This window comes from Tuber melanosporum, assembly GCF_000151645.1.
Source record: "Tuber melanosporum whole genome shotgun sequence assembly, scaffold_16, strain Mel28".
In the NCBI taxonomy this organism is placed as follows: domain Eukaryota; kingdom Fungi; phylum Ascomycota; class Pezizomycetes; order Pezizales; family Tuberaceae; genus Tuber; species Tuber melanosporum.
Window position 1 is genome coordinate 19,001 of NW_003298819.1, and position 23,194 is coordinate 42,194.

At 42.7% G+C, this 23,194-nt stretch overlaps 2 protein-coding genes; both read left to right on the top strand.

The window, feature by feature from the left end:
• Positions 1 to 15,766: 15,766 nt before the first annotated feature.
• GSTUM_00004821001 (uncharacterized protein) lies at positions 15,767 to 16,957 on the top strand (the record flags this gene model as incomplete). XM_002836684.2 has 2 exons in its annotated part: positions 15,767 to 16,064; positions 16,125 to 16,957. The coding sequence occupies 2 exons, from the start codon at positions 15,767 to 15,769 to the stop codon at positions 16,244 to 16,246; spliced, it is 420 nt and encodes a 139-aa protein (XP_002836730.1). The 3' UTR covers positions 16,247 to 16,957.
• Positions 16,958 to 23,054: 6,097 nt separating this feature from the next.
• GSTUM_00004822001 (uncharacterized protein) overlaps positions 23,055 to 23,194 on the top strand; it is a 3,414-nt gene continuing 3,274 nt past the window's right edge. Inside the window, exon 1 of the mRNA XM_002836685.2 lies at positions 23,055 to 23,194. This exon is cut by the window's right edge and continues 1,887 nt beyond it.

Below are 23,194 nucleotides of genomic sequence, written 5' to 3' on the forward strand. Positions count from 1 at the left end.
GTAGGGTACTATCCATTCATAGGTGCTATCTGGCAATCTAATGGCTATTCATGTCGCTATCTTTGCCTGCCTATTAGCAGGTATCTTAGTCCTCTAATTAGTATACAGGTCATGTCCTGCTGCCCTTTTGGAACTCTTGGTAGGGACTTTTACCTCTTGATCTAGTTTTTATATCCAGACTCTTTGGTCTTACTGTATCTTAGCAAACTTTGCATACAAAGTTTCCTCTTTCGCTTCTCAAATTGGTGTTAAGTAGACCACTAGCAAACTGTTGAGACATTATATCGCACATCATTCGCTAGTAAATGTCATCTTGTTCTCACTCCAGTCGATTGTCAGATTATATCTTCATAACGATGGCATCCTTAGGACTATCTTATGGTTCTTGAGATCTGCTACCCAAAAGTTTACCAATTCTCTATGGCTGTCAATGTCCATGGGTACTTCTACCATGTAGGTTATAGGACTCATTTCACTTGACTTCCCATCCACTAAGTAGACCTGTCTTTCTCTCTTCTCTTACTTAATGTGGAGGCAGTATTTGTTGCATATTTCCTAGTCGATGAAATCTTCGGTAGCCCCCAAGTCAAGCATTGCATATATTGTTGTTTCTTGGTGCTTTTTATTGTATATCTTTGTCTTGATCATCATATGATCTCCATCTTCTTCTCCTTGTTACGTATAAAGCACAGTATAGTGGTTTGCTAACTTGATAGGTTATTCAAGTCCGTATCTTAGGTCTTCCAGACTACCATTTACTGGGAACACTCGTTTTTTTCCACCGATAAATTCTCAGCAATCATTTCACAGATATTGCTCTTCTTCTGAAATTGGATGTGATTGTTTCCAGCCACTTTCATCCCTTGGTATCCATTGTCATATCGGCTCTGACACTCTCATATACTATGTCCTACTTTTCCGCAACTCAAGTAGAGTTTTTCATTCATCCTTTTTGTATATTCTCCCTTGGATAGGTTTAAAACTGGTCCTGCCTTTGCTTTATCCAATTCCATTAGCATGTCTGGTGACAATGCACTGCTTTCACTTCGAGTTGCTTGTAATCTGAATGGCCCGTCCACATTCCTGAATGATTCGACCATTCTGTGTACTATAGTGTTATCTGAGTTGTTTTGAAATATACTAGTCTGATTTTCTTATTGATGGCCCATCTTGCAAACCTTTTCGATGTGGTGAAGGCTAAGTCAGAATTTCCCCATGCTGCTAGTATCGTTGTTTACTACAGTTCCTGAATAGGATAATGTAAAAGATGGAATCATCAAATTCCGCCTTGTATTTCAGTAGTCAACATTTGTTATAGTCTGCTGAAAATGTTTGCTTTCCTTGTTGGAGTTTTTCCAATTATTGTCTTGCTATTTCTTTGGCATTGAGATCTGTTAGACAGAGACAATCTGACAGACTTCAGAATTGTCTAAGCCCATCAAGATTCATTTCTGTAGAAGGAGATTGTCTAGGAAGGCTCGAGTTCACTTGTTTCATTTATGACTACTGAGAGCGAAGTAAATTTGGTAAAGTAAGATAGAATTGTAAAACAATATTATATTGTTATGTTCCCTTCTCTGTTGCTTGATGATGTCTAAAGCTTGGGAGGTACTTCGATATTTATATTCCTCATCTGAGTGTTCACAGACTACATCTATTTATCATATAACTATGTATCTTTCTGATTATAACTCTCAATGTCAGGTATTCTTAAAAGGTATGAATACCTGAAGACCCTGAAAATTACCACACCCTCTTTGGCAATTCCAATATAACTAACTTGGAATCATACTGTTCCCAATAGTAGTTATTTGATCCTTAGAGTCTTTAGACTTGTAGCCTAGTTCTCAAGTTGAACTTAGTTGGCTTCAATTGTTTCCATCATTGATGAAATGATCAGTTTTATATGCGGGTTACATCTGTGAAGGTAGTCGTAATCATAACCTTTTTTCAAGTTGTCTGACTTTAAACCTCCATAACTCCTTACATAACTGATAAATATCTTCTAGAGAACTTCCTACTAATTCGCAGAAAGCTATTCCACCAGATTGACAAATATTCCTTCAGTTGACAACTCTTGGTTGCTCTGAGTAACACGGTTTCAATTACCGTTGTAGTATTAGAAGTTATCCTCCTAACTATAACCTGCTCTGAAACCTAGTTGCAACATCTTGTAAAGTCCAATGGCTTCTATGATAGTGTCCCTCAGAGTTCTAAACTCTTTCAGATATTGTAGGGTGGATGTGAATGTATTGGTCTCTTGCTGAGATTCTTTACCATTCAATACCGTCTCTTTCTGAGAAAACCTCCTGTTACTTATGGCCTATATAAAAGGTATCACATCTTTAAAGCCTAGTAACCTTCTGAGTAGTTGCCAGATTTACTCCATTCCACTTCTGAGACCTAGCGGAAGGCCCCCTCACATTTATCCTGTGAATGTGATCTAGTCGGACAGATGGTGGTAATGTATACAGTAGTATTCTGATACCTTCAATTATGTAGTATTATATTCACAGGACGCAACTGAGATTGACATGTATGATGATGTGTGGGCCCTATAAGGGGGCTGGAGGGGGGTGCTGGAGATCAGAGATTCCGATTCCAGATAGGGTTATCCTATGTAGGATGACTCCTAGATATTGGATCCCAATATTCCTAATAGGATCACCAAATTGTTCCAAAAGAGTTACCTTGAATTCATTATAGGTGACTCAGTCCCTCTGCTTCTGTCCGTCTTGGAACGGTATAATCTATTTTCCAGCAAGTCCTCTTAATAGTGATTCCACATAGGGAATTTTGATATTATCATCTTGTTCTCCATATCCTTTGCCCGCGAAATATCCTTAACATTGTACTAGGAATATTCCTGGTTTGTCTTTGACTTTTTCGTATGTGTCTGGTTCCATCCCTTTTAGCCTTTAGACATTTCCTTATCCTATTATCACATTTCGTGTTATCATCATAAATGACTGAAACTGGCTTTCTGTCATGTCTAAGATATGGATTCCTGGTGCCAGAGCAGCGGGGCCAGTGGCGCTAGCACTGCTGATCTAGATATTCTTCTTAGTTATAGGGTTTCTGCATGCTAGTTATCGACTGTTGATCAATTTTCTGGTATTACTGAACTTGCTGTCCTCGTGGACTCTACTGAAACGTGATCTAAGGCATTACTAAATTCCTTTAAATTCAGGCTTTGATCGTTGATGTCAATATCTTCCTCCCTATCTGAGATGAAGCAAGCAGTCTTATATCATTTGACGTCGCTCTAGGTAACGCTTTGTACTATAACGATCCCCCTTTAGATATTTGGTTCTTGTCAACAGGGAACGATACTTTTCTTCTTCTTTCTTCTTTTCAACTTACAATAGCACCAGGCCTCTGCCTCCATTACCGATAGTACAAGACCTTTGTCTTCTATCAGGAACACCTATCATACGCTTTCACTAACTCTCCTTCTTAAAGAGTATTCTTATCGCAGTAGCAATCAAGATGGTAATAATAATAAAGAGTCTAAAGGTGTTTTATATTCATTAAAGTAATAAGTAGGAAAGTACTTTGAACTAAGCATAAAGAACCTATCCTCCTCAGCTGTACAGGCCTCCTTATATAGTGTTCTTCCCACCCAAAGTCATATGATCCAAAGTAGTCACATGTGTGAAACTAAATTATAACAAACTAATCATATGACCAAAGTGTGACTTGTGCAAAACCCATGACCTCGTAGCAATATCATGTGGAAAAACTCATAAATAAATCATAATACAACAAATAAGTTATGTGACCTAAAGTGGTCACATGCGTGAAACCCATGACCTCATAATAAGATCATATGTGAAACATAAATTGTTTGCGCAAGGCATACTTACAAGGCATACTTGCAAGACATACTTATAAGCCATACTTGTAAGATATACTTGTAAGGCATACTTGCAAGGCATACTTGCTAGGCGCATATCCTATGACTCATAATCAAGTCATGTGCAAAACATAATAAATTATAACCTAAATAAGTCATATGACCAAAGTAATCATATGTACAAAACAATAACATACATATAACTCATAATCATGAGTCATGTAAAAACCATTTCTATGCCAAGCTACATTTGTAACAGGAGGTGTCTACAAAAAATCAATACATTCTCATTCATCCTACAATGATTAGAAAAGTTTAGAACTTCAAGAGACACTACTAAAGAAGCCAATAGACTTCATAGAGTATTACAACTAGGTTTAGGCATGTGTTGTAGTTGTGGGAATTAACTCCAATACTGAACTACCAATGCCCTGTTGCCTAAGGTAAGCAGCAGTTGCCGACTGAGGGATTATCCATCAATCTGATAGAATCACATCTTGAGAAGTAGTAGCAAGTCATCTAGAGAATATCTGTCAGTTGGATCAGGAGTTATTGAGGTTTAAAGTCAGTGACCCAAGAAGGTTACACCTATAACTACTCTTGCAGATACGACCTGCACTTGAAACTGATCATTTCATCAATAGGTTAGAAGTTTGGAGCCAATATAGTTTACCTTGAAAACTTGGCCATAAGTCTGATAAACTCTGAGGATCAAATGATTACTATTGGAAACATTACAGTTTTCAATTGACATAATAGTAATTACTAAAGAGGTTGTGATAGTTTTCTGGATTTTCAAGTATTCGCACTTCAGAAGAATACTTGATGTTGAGAGTTATAATTGAAGAGGTATCATACATAATTTATATGAAAGATAGATGTAGTTTACAAACACTCAGACACGGAATATAAATATCGAAGGGCCTCCCAAGCTTTTAGTTATCATCAAACAATGGAGAAAAGAGTTTAATAATATAATATTGTCTTTAAGATTTTATTTTACTTTATCTTAGTTTACTCTAAGTAGTTATAAACAAAAAGAGTAACTCCTTAAGTCTTCCTAGACAAATCTCTATCTACAGAAACAAATCTCGATTGGTTTAGACAATTCTGAATCTCCACCGATTGTCTCTGCCTAATACTGATGGCCTTCAGACTGATTTGAATTCATCGTAAATTTTAGGAAATTGTATAATTAATGGTGAAAATAGTATCAGGAAAAGATTGTAGCGATTGTAATTGATCAGTAGCAATAGTGATTTTGTAACCGGTATGGGTACTTGGTTATTGGTTTTGTTTTATGTTTTGTTTTAAGTATCGCTTTGATACTTGATTTGTTTTAAGTATCATTTGATACTTGATTTGTTTTAAGTATCATTTGATACTTGGTTTTGTTTTATGTTTTGTTTTAAGTATCGCTTTGATACTTGGTTTGTTTTAAGTATCGTTTGATACTTGATTTTGTTTTATGTTTTGTTTTAAGTATTGCTTGGATACTTGGTTTGTTTTAAGTATCATTTGATACTTGATTTTGTTTTATGTTTTGTTTTAAGTATCGTTTTGATACTTAATTTGTTTCACCAAAGTGTATCAATGGATACCTTTGATTAGTTTCATTCATGCTAGATATGAACAGATTTGTGTATTTAAAGACTGCCTGTTTCTACGATAGAAAAGGCAGACTTCGACAGACAGTATTTCAATATACTTGGTTGAACAGTTACTTCTATGTTCCTCAGTACACCCTCGAAGCCTCCTTTAGTTCTCAGCTCTCGCCTCCTCTCTGGAAGAGCAGGCCACCTGCCAACTATCGTATCTATTACCGATAACATGATTAGCACCTTGTGAACATGTTACATTTTTTTAACCTCAGCAAGTGGTTAAGAACCTGTTCCTGGATTTAGGCCTGATCAACCTATCGAGATCCACCTCAGAACGCTAGCGGAGAGAAGCGGCAAAATCACGGCACATTCGGCTTCATCTCAAATCCAAGATAGAGTCTTTGACAACTAGGAGTGGGAAGCAAATCCCACGGCAAGACCTCGCAAGAAAGAAACAACCCCGATGCTCTGCTAAGGAGCCGGGCGAACCAGCAAACACGGAAGACACACAACCTCCAGGAGAATTCCCTTCTACTCCAACAAAGAAGCCATTCTTTGAACCTCCAATTGACCCCGAATCCAGCAGCGAATCAGACATGGCTAGCACAGGAGGAGGGCCCTCTGGAGGAGTAAAATCTCGGGCTAGGCCTGAAGAAGAGGAGGTACTCGCAGCATTTGAACCTCCTAAGTTTAAACTCCACCTCCCAGCAAAGTTTACAGGAGAAGGAAAAGACCTCAAACCTGAAGCCTTTGACCGATGGGCAACGAAACTCACACACTATCTTCTCCTGCAAGGGAAAGATGTGGAAGACCCTACAACCGGACTATACATTGGATCATTCTGCGAAGGAAAGGCAACCGAGGCATACCACCAATGCTATAAGAATTATGGCGGAAATGTAAGATTAAGAGGATCTACAGTTCTCGATTATCTGAAAGGATGATTCCAATCCTCTATCACCAACGACCTCTTATACAACAAATTCAACCAACTCCAGCAAGTTAATGGAACACATATTAAGAGAATTACAGATGTAGCTACAGATCAATTGATGTATAAGGACCGAATGAAGAAAGGAAGCATTTCCAACTACATCCTTAAGCGACAATTCTATGATACTATGCATCCGACCCTCTGGCGAGAGGTAGAACCACTAGAGGAAGACGACGACGATATTGCAGTAATAATTGCAAGAGCAGAATGGAAGGACTCCATTCTCCATGAGACCAAGGCATACAAAACACAGACATCCTCTAGCAGAATTAGCTAATCACCACATAAACCCTCCAGCAACTCTGAAGATGATACCCCATGGGTTTTCAAGAAGAAAACCAAACCCTCCAAAGAATCGAGATGACAGAAAGGAGAATGTTTTGAATGTGGAAAAACAGGTCATATGGCAAAGAACTGCCCTACGAAGAAAGGGAAAGGAAAGGCGATTAAACAAGAAGCTTCGGCCAACAATATTGAGAATGATAGTGATGATGCCCAATCCAGCAAATACAAGGAAATCCATATCGGATATGTCGATGTGGAGTGCAATAGTGTCCGGCCTCCGGCTACATTTAAAGCACACACTACCCTGAAAGGTACTATTCTGATCAATGGCAAGAAGGTTTAAGTCCTATTCGACACTGGCACAATCGGAAGAGACATAATCAGTAATGCCTTTGCCTCTGTCCATGGACTTCCAACTCGAGACCTTAACCAACCCATACCAGTCAATATGGCAGTTAAGGGATCACGATCCACAAGTCATAAAACCTGCAGTGCAACTATTCGACTTGGTTCTGCCATCCTGCCCCCCCAAGAAATGCTAGTCGGAAACTTAGCCAAATATGATGCATTGATAGGAATGCCATTCCTGAACTGCCACAAAGCTATAATCCAGTGTGAGGAATCAACCATCGATTTCCCAGATCAGAAGGTCTGAGTCTCATGCAAACCAACAAGCGGAGAGTACCGAGCCTCAGTCTATGAAGCAACTGCCCAACACCTATTGGATGAATATTCAGATATTTTTTCTGGTCAGATTCCCAAAGAACTACCGCCTATGAGAGAAGTGAACCACCACATTCGCCTCCGAGACCCCTCTAATCTTAAGAACCAACCTACCTACTCCATCCCTGACGCATACAAAAGCCCACTTTGTGATTGGATCAACCAACAACAAAGAAGGGGAGTCATCTACTGAGCAGAAGCCCCAGGTGCCACTACTAAGTTTGTTCAACCCAAAGGAGATGGAAAAAGGATCCGCCCCTTGGTTGACCTCAAACTACGGAATGAAAACACGGTTATGGACAGCTCCGCTATCCCAAACCAAACCCAAATCCTGAATGCAGTTGGACTGGCTAGATTTCGAAGCAAGATTGACCTAAGCGATGCCTACTTCCAAACAAGGTTAGATCCGGAATCTAAATGCTACAACAATTTCAAAACACCCTTCGGAAGTTTCATTAGCCGAGTTATGTTGCAAGGTGATATGAATGCGCCCGCCACCTTTATACGAATTATGGAAAACCTCCTAAGCGAATACCTCTACCATTTTGTCTGGGTCTACATTGATGATATTCTCATTTTCTCAAACACCAAAATAGAACATGTCTACCATATAGGTTTAGTTTGTACCAAACTAGGGGAAGCTAAATTCTATACTAGCAGAAACAAATCAATCCTGTTTGCGTATAAACTCAATATCCTAGGACATATTATAGATGACAAAGGAATACATGCAGCTCCTCGAAAAATATCCTGTTTAATGGAATGGACATCACCCCGAAATCAAAAAGAACTCATGCGATTCCTAGGACTAGTCAACTATATTTCCCAGTTCCTACTACACCACACCACTGTGATAGCTCCGCTTACAGACCTTACCAGCAATACAGAATTTTTCTGAACCCACACTCATGACCAAGCCTTTACCAACATGAAGGAATTGATCAAAAACGCCAGTGTCATACAACCTATCAACTACAGTAAAATGGACCCGATATGGCTGATTACTGACATTTCGGATGTAGGAGATGGAGTATGGGTTGGACAAGGGGCCTCCCATGAAACAGCAAGACCAGCGGCATTACACAGCAGGAAGTTCACTAATTCACAGATCAACTATGGAACAACAAACAAGGAAGCCCTTGCTGTGATTGATGCTCTCACTGCTTTCAACCACATCCTGATGGGCAATACCTTCACCATTGTTACCGACCACCAACCTCTCACTAATCTAAAAACAGAAAGAGTACCTGGAAGGAGAAGAACAAGATGGATAGGTGAGATCAGCAAATACGATGCAAAAATCATCTATACTCCTGGAAGAACAAACTATTTAGCTGATGCTCTCTCCCGCCTATATGAGAATCAAGAACTCGCAAACCCTCCTCTTGTTCATGACCACACAAGACAAAGCAAAGACAGCCCTGACGACACCTCCTATAAACAAGAACAATTGATGGCCACCGCCAGCCCTGCCACTCCCTCCAATCTTTTCTCTTATACCATCTACAGAGTTGCCGGAACAGAACGAGGAAAAGACATTGATGACGAATGGAAAAACAATGGCATCCTCCGCAGCACACCTCCTCATAAGCTTGAACAAAGCAGACTTCACTGGTCCCACTATTACCTCGATACTTGCCCCTTTCACCAGACTGAAATTAAATTCGGCAACAGATACCAGCGACCGTATTATATGTCTGCTGACGATTCCAAAACCACCAGCTTCAACACTGCAGAAGGAGCAGAAGAGATGATCGATGAAGATGGATCGACCCAACCTCCCTTTACCTCTAATCCTGTTCCAACCCGGTACCAAGGTCTTGAAGAACTCGAACAAGCAGTAGCCTACCTGGATGTAATAGCTTACCTACACCCTCCGCAGTCAGCCCCGCCATCCTCTCCTCCCATACTCGACTCACGACCACTATATGGTGGACCCTTACGAGTATACAACAATGAAACCATAGTTTCTGTCATGCCCCCTACAATTCCCGAACATCACCAATAATTATATGAAACCTTTGAAGAAGAAGAAGCTCCTAATGAACCGACAAGAGGATCCCTGATTGAAGATGAACAAGATGTTAGATCAACCACAGAGGAATTAACCTCCTCTTTCCGAAGCCAAATGATAGCAGGATATCGCCATGACCCAATCTACTTCAAAGCTATGGATAGCTCCAAGCATGGAGATCTCGCCCCCTACAACATATCTAACGGAATGGTCTATACCAGCACTCATTATGGTGAACATTGCCTATACATCCCAAAGGACCATATATTCAATGGAATGACTATTAGGGAATATGTCATCACCGAAATCCACAACAAAGGACACCACAGTGCGGACCGCAACCTCCAATATGCCTCAGAATATGTTTACTGGCCTGAAATGCGAAAGGACTTCCGCAATTACATCAAACAATACGAACTCTGCCAGGCAAATAAAGAGCGAACACAACTACCTGAAGGGAAAGCGCAGACCCTCCAACTACCATGTGAAATATTCGAATCCTATGCCATCGATTTCACAGGACCATTCAATAAATCCACCAGATATGACACCATCTTGGTAGCTGTGGATCGATTTTCTGGATACACATAGCTCATACCAATGAATGTTACTGATTCCTCCAAAGACACCTGGAATAACCTCCAACGATACCTATTTACACCCCATGGGTGCCCCTTATCTATTGTCAGTAATGCTGATCCCCGTTTCACCACTAGATTCTGGAAGCAAACCTTGACCTCTTTTGGAATCAACCACATTATGGCTGCCCCTGGACATCATGAGACTAATGGCCAAGCAGAACGAAAAATCCGCAAAGTCAAGACTGGAATTAGGAACATGATCAATGAATGACCAACCAACAGGGAACCAGCCCTCCTTGAACTGGCCGCATATATCAATGCCGGATTTTCAGACATCTTGGGAATGAGCCCATATAAGGTAGTTTTCGGCCGTCAATACCCTCTCCTACCTCCAACTCTATTTAAGAACTCCTCAGTCCCTGCCTCCGATGACCACCTAAACCGCCATCAAGCAATCCAGAATAATGCCTTCCAAGCTGTTCAAGCTGCCCAATTCTGAAGCACAACTACTGCTCAGAAACGACGACGCAAACATATCCCTATTCTACCAGGTGATATGCTCATGGTACATGGAAACATGTTCATTACCAATGTCGGATGCAGCAAGAAATTACAACCCCGATGGCAAGGACCTTTCAAAGTCTTATCCTTTGACGAGCATACAGAAAACTACACTGTCCAGATGGATGGATGCATGTACCGCCGCAATACTGCTGTTTTCCATGCCTCTGCTATCAAGCGATTCCACCCAAATGATGACTCCAAGTTCCCTGGAAGAACCTACTCACATGCACCTATCATCATTGATAAGAAAGATGAATGGGAAGTTGAAGAAATCCGAGACCACCGCCTTTGGCATGGAAATGATCAGTTCCTGGTCAAATAGAAAGGTTATCCAACGAGCGAAAACAGCTGGGAACCACTAGAAGGATTAGAGCACGCTATGGATATGGTGAACCAATGGTGGAAAGACAATATGCCAAACGAATCCCTCCCTCCAACGATCAATTACATCACCATGTACTGGACACCAATGATGCCTGAAACGGAGCGATGGCAGATGGAACTCGAAGCAAGAGATGGGTTTTGGGCACCAAACTTTAAGTCCGAATTCGAAAGCAGCGATGATGAAAATCAAGCTATGGAGCAGGCTCTCGACAACCTTATCTGATCCCCAATCACCATGCGAATACCATAACGATGTCAAACTATATGGAACTCAATGTGAGGCTGCGACAACAGATTGTTGGACTGTTGTTGAACCGCTAAGCTATCCAACTTGAAGACTATTTCGAAATCCTCTGGGTTGACTACTGTCCTGATTGCGATCATGCTTGGGTTGATGTACAGCACGAATCTGGTATTCGTAACTACTGTGATTTACATTTCTTTGAGTCTAAATGTTTTCTTAGGATTTCTGTTTGTCCCTAGTATGATACTTATGATGAAGAGTTTATAGCTGAAACTGAAGCCTTTAGTTTCTCAGACTCCACTTTTGATGATTATTAGGTTTTTTTTGTTTAAACAGTTGTTTTGTTTTGGGGAATGTAACCGGTATGGGTACTCGGTTATTGGTTTTGTTTTATGTTTTGTTTTAAGTATCGCTTTGATACTTGGTTTGTTTTAAGTATCGTTTGATACTTGGTTTTGTTTTATGTTTTGTTTTAAGTATCGCTTTGATACTTGGTTTGTTTTACCAAAGAGTATCAATTGATACCTTTGATTAGTTTCATTCATGCTAGACATGAACAGATTTGTGTATTTAAAGACCGCCTGTTTCTACGATAGAAAAGGCAGACTTCGACAGACAGTATTTCAATATACTTGGTTGAACAGTTACTTCTTTGTTCCTCAGTACACTCTCGAAGCCTCCTTTAGTTCTCAGCTCTCACCTCCTCTCCGGAAGAGCAGGCTATCTGCCAACTATCATGTCTATTACCGATAACGTGATTAGCACCTTGCGAACACGTTACAGATTTTATCTTATTTTACAAGTAGTAGTAGCATTATATCAAAATGTAAAATAATTATAGAAATATTTTACTAGGTATGCAAATTGAACTTCCAGCTATTTGAAAAACAATTAGGTAAGAAGCACCCCTTACACTGATCATCTAAGCATCACATTTTGTAATACCCTTGGTACACTCTTTAGACACCTCACATCTATTAGACTAATTTAAATATACTATTATACTATTAAGTTATGATTAACTAATTAAATTGTAAACCAATTTTAAATTTAGAATTGACTAAATATATCTACTTATTTATTTCTTCTGTCACAAATGTGGCTTGGCGAGGAAATGGTTTTCACATAATACATGGTTATGAGTCACAGGTATGTTATTGTTTTACACATATGACTCATTCGAGTCATATGATTTGTTTTGTTTGGGATTTGTGACACTTTCGCACATAGCTCAAATATGAGTCATGGGACATGCACCTGACGAGTATGCCTTGCAAGTATGCCTGGCGAGTATGCCTTGCGAGTGTGTCTTGCAGGTAGGCCTTGTGCATATAATTCATGTTTCGCACATGACCTCAGTATAAGGTCATGAGTTTCACACATATGACTCAGTCGAGTCATATAACTTGTTTATTGTATTATGATTGGTTTATAAGTTTTTGCACATGACCTCGCTATGAGGTCATGGGTTTTGAGTATGTGACCACTTTAGTCACATGACTAGTTTGTTATGATTTGGTTTCGCACATGTGACTACTTTGGGTCACATGACTATGGGCGGGAAGAACACTATATAAGGAGGCCAATGTGGCTGAGGAGGATAGGTTCTTCATGCTTTGTTCTAAGTACTTTTCCTACTTATTACTTTAACGAATATAAAACACCTTTACAATCTTTATCTTTATTGTAACATTATCATTACGCCAAGGAAAGTTCTTCACAAAGAGGAGTTAGAGAAAGCTTACGATAGGCGTTCCCGATAGAAGACAGAGGTCTTGTACTATCGTAACATAGGCAGAGGCCTAGTGCTATTATAGGACTAAGGAAAGAAACAGAAGGAGAAGAGAAGTATCGTTTCCCGTCACCAAGAACTAACTATCTAAGAAGAAATCATTACATCTTTTCTCGATACTCTAGTATATATTTTATAATATTACCAGCTGCTGGACTTTAAATCCTTAATATACTTAAATATTAGCAGCAGTCAAATGTAGATCGAGGGGCCTCTAGTAATTTCAGTAAAATTTAGTTTCTAGGCCTACAAAGCTCTAAATTTTACTACTAGTAAGATGATAGTAAAGTTGGTTGATATTTTAACTCCATAACTGACTACCGAAAACATAAACTTGAAGGTGAAAGGTAAGATCCAGAAAATAGTTGAAAATTTAATAGAGCTTGCTATCTTGCCTACTCTACTATCTTATTAACCTTTGCTTTTTATATTTTTTTACATTGCTTTTAATTTTTCTATTTTAATTTTTATCTTTTTATGGGTTTCTTTTATCATTATTTGCTTTTTTAATCTATCTTTATCCAGAGACGCCCTTCTATAATCCCTGTGCATATATTCCTCATCGTTTCATTCAGTTTAGTTGAGAGCTGGAAGAGTTATCACCACTTCCGTAATTGGCTTGTCCTGCCCTGCTTCCAGGTTATGTCCTGCTTCGCTGTCTGGTACAATCGTGTCCGGAAAGTTTTCATACCCTCGCATGGTCACTGCACAACTACAACCCCCAACCATCAAAATTTCAGAAAAAATATATAGAATTCAATTAAAGAAAACATGATAGTATTTCTCGTAGACAATAAAAAAACATTATTACCATTTTGTATGGCCTCCATTTGCATCCAGTACAGCCTGCATTCTCTCAGGCATCCTATCTATCCATCCATCCAACTTCTCTTGGAGAATTAAATTCCACTCTTCCTTTGCTGCCTCAAACAATTCAGCTGCATGATGAGGCCTTCTTTCTAGTCTGGAGAATCGCTTGGTAAGGGCTCTTTTGAGTAGTGCCCATGTGTTCTCAATAGGATTGAGATCTGGTGAGTTGGGTGGCCAAGGGAGTTTTTTGTAACCACAGTCTGCTTCCAATTTTCAATTTTCCTCACCACCATGCCAGGAAGTATTGTCTGCAGCAAAGTAGATATGGTCAGAAGATCTATCCAAACTCTCTATAAAAGGAATAAGGTAAGGCTGGTAGATCTCAGTTGCATATTGGTGAGAGTTTAGGCCAAGTCTGTCTCTTTTACTGGTCCTTTCCTCCTCCCTCCTCTTTCTCACAAGAATTAACTCAGTCTTTCCTCCCTTCATCATTGCAGCATATACTCCAATGCTAGTCCTTCCAAACTTAAAGCTAGGCTTTAAGTTTTTTTTCTTCCAGCTCTTCACCAGGTCTAACTCTGACCTTTCTGCCTGTTGGATTTGGATCATAAACAATGGTAGCTTCATCCACAAAAACAACCCAATTCAATGCCCCTTTCTAGTTTCTCCTTCTCTTAGCAAACTCCCTTCTTTTCTCCTTTTGTCCTTTTCTCCAAAAAGGCCTTTTCCTTGGTATCAGAAGCTTAAAACCAGCTTCTGATCTGATCTTATCAATAGTGGTTTTACCAAGACCAATATTCGCTTTTTTGGTAATGTCACGTAATGCTAAATGAGGCTCAGCATCAATAACTGACTTCACTACCTTTCTTTTTATGTCAGTAATCTTGGTTGGTCTTCTACCTCTTTTTGTATGGTGAGTGTTTCCACCCCTAGATTTAGCTCTTTTGACCACAGACTGAACAGTTGACTTGGATATACCTAAAGACTTAGAAATTTTGTCATATCCCATATCTGTATGTTTATACAGAGTATAAATTTCCTTATTCAGGTCTTCTCTTGCTCTTAGGCTATGTGGAGGTACCATGGTGAGAAGGGTTGTTGTGGTGATGAGGTATTGCGGGGTTGCACCTCAGGGGTACGAAAACTTTCCGGACACGACTGTACCTTAGTCAGTGGCAACAATCACTTTTATCACCGAACTGTACTGTACATACTTGTACTAGTACAGTCCGAGTACTATACAAGGGTAGGTGATCCACTATCCACAACAGACAGTGAACTATGATATTTGGCCTGTCGACCCCCAATAACTATTTCATTCTTTCTTCATTCTTTCGGTGTACGGTACGGTACATACCGGTGGTAGCGGTGCAAATACGAAGGTCTGGCAAGAAGTTAACAACTTGAGAGCCTGAATTAAATCAATCCGCAAGCGCAACACAGATCGGGAACATGCCAGGAACCATTGATCGAGATGAATCCGATGCACTTGTGTGCAACAGCAAGTAAATAACTGGCGGGCTGACTGTTATCCCGATCACAGCCTGCAGAAATGTAAGTAAACAAATTGCAGAGAGGAAATTGCACACGCGATCAAGACTGAAGCCAGACGAAGGGTAGGTGGAAGAGTGGTCCTCGCGGAAAAAGCTTGTTACGCTTCGCAATTACAGCGCTTTAAGAAGTGCAAAGCAATGCGAGAGCAAGCGCCCCCTCAGCTTTCGCCCCGGCAAGCCCGAATTCCTTAAGTAAGGAGTCCCTTCCCCACCCCCATTCGTGCATAAAAATAAGCAAGAAAAAAAAAAAACCCTCGAATAACCCTTCGTACTTGTAAGAATGCAAGAAGTAATAATTAGTGAAAAAGGTGACCAACCAGTTTGCTCGTCGTTGCTGTCGTTCATGATGCTTACTGTGGGGGGGGATGGGTCATTCAGCTTACTCGGTAGCTGCCGCCCTCCCCGGGCGCAAGGGTGAGGAGGAGGGGGCCGAAACAAAAACGTATCGTACCCTTAAGAGTCCAAAAAATGACCGAGCTCTAAGGCCGCGGATATGCCGTATAAAGCTGCTGTGCGTTCTTTCCGTCCGGTCATCCGGTGTGCAGTACCGTTACTGCCCACCCGCGCCGGTTGGAAAGTCCATCGTTCGGTGCCGGTTCCATCACTCATTTACTCGCGGTATTCTACTTTGCCAGCTAAGGTTGCATCACTCGCACATACGATGTATGTACTGTACCCCACCTTTTTTTTACCAGGCCCAGCTGATTCTGCCTAAACCTGAAGGTGAAGACGGATTGTATGAGGAAGTTGGAAAAAAAAAGTCAACTTATCCACTTGGCCCGATGATAGCAAAAGGGGTGCCTCGCCGTATTGTAGGAGCAGAGTACGGTCCCTGTATTGTATGATAATACCGATACGACCACGGCATCTGTATCATATATGCAGCCAAGGCGCACCCAAAAACCTTCACTTTGCAGATGAAGCAGAAAAACCCACCCAAACAGGTGGAGGGTGAGGTAGTCTAGTTTAAGGCGACGCAATCAATCCCGAGAAATGCCCAGAGCCAAGGACGAGTAATAAATTCGAAAACTAGAAACCCGGCAGTCTCAACCATCATCACGTTAGATGAATCCCCGAGAGCCCCGGGCACCGTAGACGTTAAACTTCACGAAGCATCACTCGCCGAATCTCTCGCATGCAAGCAAGGGATAGTTAACCGTCCCCTCCAACCCATCTACCTACCTACCCCACAAACTTTGCAATCAACCTGAAACGAAGCACGCCCCACTGATCCGGGGAGCTCGAAATCACCTGCCGAACTGGACGGGACTCCCCCCGCCCCCCGCCCAGAGGATCGGCGAACGCCAACGGACAAGTATGCGCGATGTTGTGCCTGCCTCCCCGCCCGCCCGCCTTCCTGCCTGCCTGATACCTGTGTCTCGGGTGGGTTGGAATAAATGGATGAATGAAGCCAAGTAATTTTATATGAGGCCTAAATGACCAATCAGGCTTGCCAAGAATGCAACGGCGCGAATAGGCTACGGAATACTCGAGTAATATTATAGGCGATTCCGGGGCCGACGGGCCCCCCGGGGGGAGGGGGGAAGGGGGGGGAAGAGTAGAGAGGAGGGCTCCTTGTGTTAAGTCGTGATGGTGGTGACGGTAGATATATATGAGGCATTACTGCGGATGGCAGAGGTTACAATCAGCTGAAAGTGTTTGGGCGATTCTTCATCTTATTATTTGATTTGATTTGATTCGGTTTTTCATGTTGGATTGATTGCCTGATTGCTCAAGGTTGTGGTTGTCGTACCGGTCGCGTCTATAAACAGGAGTATCATAATTATGCAAAGAAGAGTGATGTTTGTGTGTGGTGGCATGGTTTGGTTTGGTACCATATGCGGTGCGCGTTCCAGAGGGGGAAGGAGGAAGTGAGGTAAATGGGGAGGAGAGGAGACACGTTCTTGGATTGAGGTGGCTTCGGAAGCTAGGTAGGTGATGTGGTCTATTATGGAAGGGGGAAGGAAAGGGAAGAAAAGAAAAAGGATTACTGGAGTGCTGTGCGCAGAGGCAGGCAGACGTGAATCTTTGGTTTTCATATAAATCGATGCGAGTCACGAACAGAGACATGATGCCGGTGCTCGCTGTACTCGTGTACTGTACAAGTACCGAGTACTCGTGCAGTACAAGTGCTCCAGTTTATCACATCTGATCCCATCGTCCAATTCACACACACAATACCATCAGTCCACACATCATATCTCAGAAAAAATAAATAAAGACTGGTTCTATGGAGGCTGAAAGCCACAAGGGCACAAACCTTCAACATCTTTCCCTCCCCGCAAATACTTTTCCTTTTCCTTTTTTTCGCTTTCTTTACTTTTTTCTTTCTCAACCCCGCGGTACGATATCAAAGCAATGTAATTACTCTTACTCAGATTTCTCGAGTGACAACCTGTGACGTGCGATCTGCAATTATTCCCTTTTTTTGCGCGATTTCGCTCGGCGCCAAGGGTTTGTGGTGTGAATTGCGTCTTTTTTTTTTTTTTTTGTCTTGTTATTTGCCCATGGAAAGTTATTTCGGAGAGACAGACGAGAACTTATCTGGCTACTGACGGTAAAATAAACACGCTTTGTCGACGGATTTTCAAGTGGCTAGCTATGATACTTGTATGCCAACTCCCAATAACGTGCGAATGCGCTCATGGCTCAGGACGCTCGAGTTGCCGTATCATATCATTGGTCGAAAGCTCGCCATCTCGCACCCTGGCTTCGCATTCGCTCGCTAGGTTTGAAACGAGCAAAGGGCTAACAAAGACTTCGGGCTGTTTGTTCCAAAATGGACGTGTTTATATTGCCAGGGTTGTGTTGACAGAGGATTCCTATTCCCTTCCGGTAGCCGAAACTCACGGAGGATTCTTTTCCCTTTTTTTCTCTGTCCGCCTTTTTTCCTCTTCTTGACCTGGCCACTCAAAAATTGGCACGATGCGGGCTTTTTCGAAGCGGTCGAAGGGAGGGATTTTTCCCCGGGGCCGGTTGTGGCAAGCCGTACTAAGAATTCCAAGACGGCTTACGAGATGCCAGATAGGTGATTACAGTTTCATTCGCTATATTAGTTTATTTCTCCAACCCCGGAAGCGGCCGAGTATGATATGATACTATACTGAGTGGTGGGAATGCTATGTGCGGCAGTCTTGCTCGCGACGGGTAAGTGACACAGTCATGTCACTCACGGGGTCAGGATAGGGTGACGGTGAAATGCGTGATGGGGCGTCAGTATGAGGGTAAAGAGTTGATGCGTCTCAATCTCTCATGACACTTGTTTCAAGCAATATTTGAAAGCGACACCCTAGCACATTTTGAGGAGGGCCTTTATGAAGCACTGAATAATGTGCTAGATGAGTATGATGTGTCTCTCGCAGATGAGTGTGTGTGGTTAGTAGGTGTGGTTCCTTTCAGAAGATACTTGTAATACGGTATGATCCAAGCTTGCATGCCCCCGGTAGTTAATTGTATTATATACTCTTCTTTTTTTTGTATCTCAATCTCCCACTCTGCTTTATCTTATCGTTTTTCTACTTTTAACCACTTTTCTCACTTCGTTTAGTAGCAATTGGTCGAGTACCGGTACCCTTCCTGCCACCCACAGTATGCTCGAGTACAAGTACTGTATAGTATATTACGAGGGCAAAGATACCCCTGTTATGATGATACCTGTCAGACAGGGTGTCGATAAGGTCCATAGTGACACCCGTCACCGACTAACCCCTGGGCGACACCCTGTGGTGATGTGTGGTGCAAGTACCGTAGGCGACTGAACAGCCTGTACTAGGGCCGGTATCAAAGACAGAACTCGAGACCGGTTCGCGTCCAAATAAATATCCGGAACAGTTGATGGCATAGACCGTCGACATTTGCGATTGCCGTCTCATTTCCGAGAAGTTGTCTATCTTCACGCTCGGCCTTCGGAACATTGGCTGCTTTTGACTGATGTAGATCGATGGCGACGGTTGCCGAGGGAATTCGGAGAACCCCGCTCCAGTACCCGACATAAAGAACCCGGACATTTGAGTCCCAAGTCAGTATGGGCGCTCGAGTGTGCACAGAGAATTTGCCATACGATACAAAATTTTGATCCCAGATCCCTATGTTGGTGCCTGGTACTTGTGCTCGAGTACTTGTACTCGTACGTACATTCTTGCCCTCTCAAATTGCATATCGTATCACATCATCACGATGGATACGACGATATGCTATGATAGCTTGATGATTTGGCAAGCTGGGCTTCTTTTCTTGCCTCAAAGGAGTGGCGTTAGTAGCACGGGCTGGTGAAAGCTCTGATTATAGCAGAGATAACCTCCCCAGCATGATTGGTTCGCGCGCATTGGTGAACCCCCGGATTATCCTCCGAGCCCCGGTTCTCGGTCAAGGGGTTCCGAAAGACATTAATATTAATGATCAGGCTTCGCTCGGATGGGAGGAGGAAAAGAAAATAAATACCAAAAAAGCTGGAATACCGGTACGATACGTCTCTCAGTTTTTTCTCTTTCATGGGATACCGGGGAGCAGACGGAGAAATGATGTTCCAGCTCCACCATGGTACTGGAGCCGATGCACAAAAATTACTTGGGAGTAAAGCCCAGTCTAGAATTATGCAGGTCTTTCGAAAATTTTCGCCTGGGATTTTCCGGCTCGAGATCGCTGTCTAGAATCTCGATGGAGGGGGAAATGGGAGAAACCTAAGCTATAAGTGAATCGAGTGGGAAAAAAGGGTGCAACCAGAATATCCTTTAAACTACCCTCGCTATTCTGAGCGGTGACAACAGACGTCCCCTACAGTACCGTACTAGTACACGAGTACTCGTACCAAATTCGGGTGGCGTCCTTAAGTTGGATCGCGTTTTCTTGATTTCTTTGGAGATCAACGTCTCGTGTGGGCAACGGCACCCCCACATGGCTAGCAGGTCACCTGCGTCTCGAAAAAGAAGGGCTCGTCCGACAGAAAACAAAAAGAGTCAAAATAGGAACATTTGTTACGAGTACTGTACTCGAGTACTCGTACAATCCATAATACCGCTAAGGTATCCCCGATTTTGATCCAGATCAGCTACAACACTTTTAACAAGAAAGACAATCCCACCATGAAAGAAACGAGTTGGTACCGACCGATCGGAGTACTCGAGTAACGCTGGGAATCCTATTGACTATTTCTGGTCAATAGAGGATTCGGAAGCGCCTTGCGAACGCGGTTAGACTTCTGGAAGCCGGGATGAAATGAAGAAATGAAAAAAGAAAAAGAAAAAAGACGCTTGTTGGGACACAGCAACAGAATGCGTATGTGGAGCGCTAGAACCGCGTGCGCCCTGTCTGAGGCTGTCCAGTCCGAGCCGCAATCGATTGGGCCCATATTATTGCGAGGGCTTGCTGATGTTCTTGTACCTATACAAGTAGGTACAAACTACGCTCTCACCTATTTCCATCCAGTCCAGTGAGGGATCCAAAGTGACGCCTTGCGAGCACTCCCCCATACGCCACCGCCGGATCTATCATCCATAGGAGATACCAAATTATGTATGTCTTTATGTGATGCCGGCATGCAAATGTTACTTCTGTTGGCGCTGGCTGGCAATGGCCAAGTATCATCCAATAGGGCCGTCTTCACGAAAACATTCGTTGGGAATGTGCTGGCTGTTTTGTATCTGTTGTGGGGTTATCGTAGCTATATCGTATATATCGATCTGGAGGCAGGGATTCCCGTCGCTCTGAAATTTGGTCATCGGTATTACCTATCGTTGAGCGTACTTGTTTCCCAACCGTTTTTGTATTTGAAAACTTTCTGGTTCGGTACTGCGTTTCTTTTTTTGGTGGAATTGTCCCCAATTAGGTGAGGGATGAAGTGTTTCTGAACCCTTTACCCCGGGATTTTTGGTGGTGATGCAGAGTTAAAGTGCAAAGGGGAGGAGGGCAGAGAAAGGGAGCTGCATCTTTGATTGCCTCACAAAATGTGGGGATGCAGAGGGCACAGTACGAGTAAATCGACCTCTGTAAGAGGGATGCCTTTCTTCCGATCTATTGACAGGGTCCCCCCCACTCAGAATCCTGTGGAGCGCCGCACAGTGACCCGCGGAATCCCGGCTCCCGTCAACACTTGTGGATTGCGGTCGGTCAGCCATCACCTCTTTGCTGGCACTTGTACTCCAGTAGGCTGAATGTAGCCCATTTTTCTGTACGTACTTGTAGAGTACCACTGCTCGTACTACTCGAGTACGGTACCGTACTTTGGTGCCATGATAAATACGGTACTCGAGTAATGGTATGTGAATAATACCGGTATGGGGGATGCGACGGTGACTTAACGATGAAGAGAGCATGGGTCGCAGACAAGGCTGTGGCCGACAAGTCACCGTCACCATCACAGTCACCGTCACCTCTTAGTACAGTGGCGAGGCACTCCCACAGGAGTTTTCGGCCCGACCAGAGTGTAATATTACTGGATCTAGAGATTCTTATAGGGGGGGGAGGTGAAATCGCTGGAGAGAATGAGACTCAAAGCGACATGAGGAGCTAGCTACCGGTATCAGTGTTATTTCTACCGTGACTATTTACCTACGCAGCGCCTGCCACTGCCAGTTGAATAGGGTACGTGTGATATACGTACCGTAGCGATAGACACACCTACTCGAGTACCGGTGTCTCGTTTTCTACTCAGTATTTCCTTCATTGTATTCATTCGATTTCGTCAAGGGCTAGATCAGAGGGGGATAAGAGGACTGAAGAGTGAGTGATACCGGTAGGGTTTGGGGGGTGATATTTTGAGGAAAGGGTGTGGCACAGGTCAAGGGACTACCATATTACACTTTTAGGTTCTCTGTATGATACAAGTATCACAATAGTAGCATTTTGTCGCAAAACCGAGATAGGCCGACATCATCGTGATAATAGCGTCATTGGGCACAAGATAAGGCATGCAAAGTGATATAAAGCGTTAAAAAAACGAAAAAACAAACCTGCTCTGGAGCCCTTCCCCGTTACAGATAATATTTCCAAATCCATCTTTGTATTCCTATTCCCCTGGAGCGTGACGCTCAACTTACCGTATATCATAGTATTATGTGCGCCGGATTTTATTTTCGAGTGTCGAGAGGACGAAGAACCCTTTGAGACTTTCCCGACCCCAAGCGAGGAACCAGAGCCCTGTCACTTGCTTACGGTACTTCTTTACTCGCTGACTCCAGATTTCTGGTTGTGAGCGTGTGGATTCAAAAAAAAAAAAAAGAAAGGGCACAGCAACGCCCATACCAACCCAACCACTTCGCTTTGAGCGCGAGTGGCAGAGGGGGGCGTCTGGAGCAGCGCAGCAAGACAGCGCTCACAGCGGCAGGGGAAGAGGGAGAAGAAAAAAGAAAAAAAAGAAAGAAGGAAACGCTGGGTGAGTACAGCAGACGGGGAAGGGGATAACAGTGTTGGTACTGCTGTGAATAACACTTTAGGTCCAAGGAAGCAACCAGCAGCAAGAAAGCGAGGTGGACGAGCACCGTCTCTGCAATAACAAAAGAGGCATAGCGGTAGACAGCGTTCCCTCCTTGGTACGGTAGACTTGAGCCCCCCCGTTATCCCCCCACCATCCCTCGTTCTGTGCCCCGAACCTTTTAATTCCTGCGTACATATCATACATAATTTACGCCTTCCCCCCCCTCAATCCTCTCACTTCTTTCCCGCCCTTCTTCCCATTCCCCCGTTCCGCCCAGACATATTTGTTCCACCCGTGTCAATCTTCCTACTTTCTCTTTCCCCTACATCTCCGCATCTCTACCCTCCCTACCCTCCCTACCTTGTAGGATTCCGATTAGCCG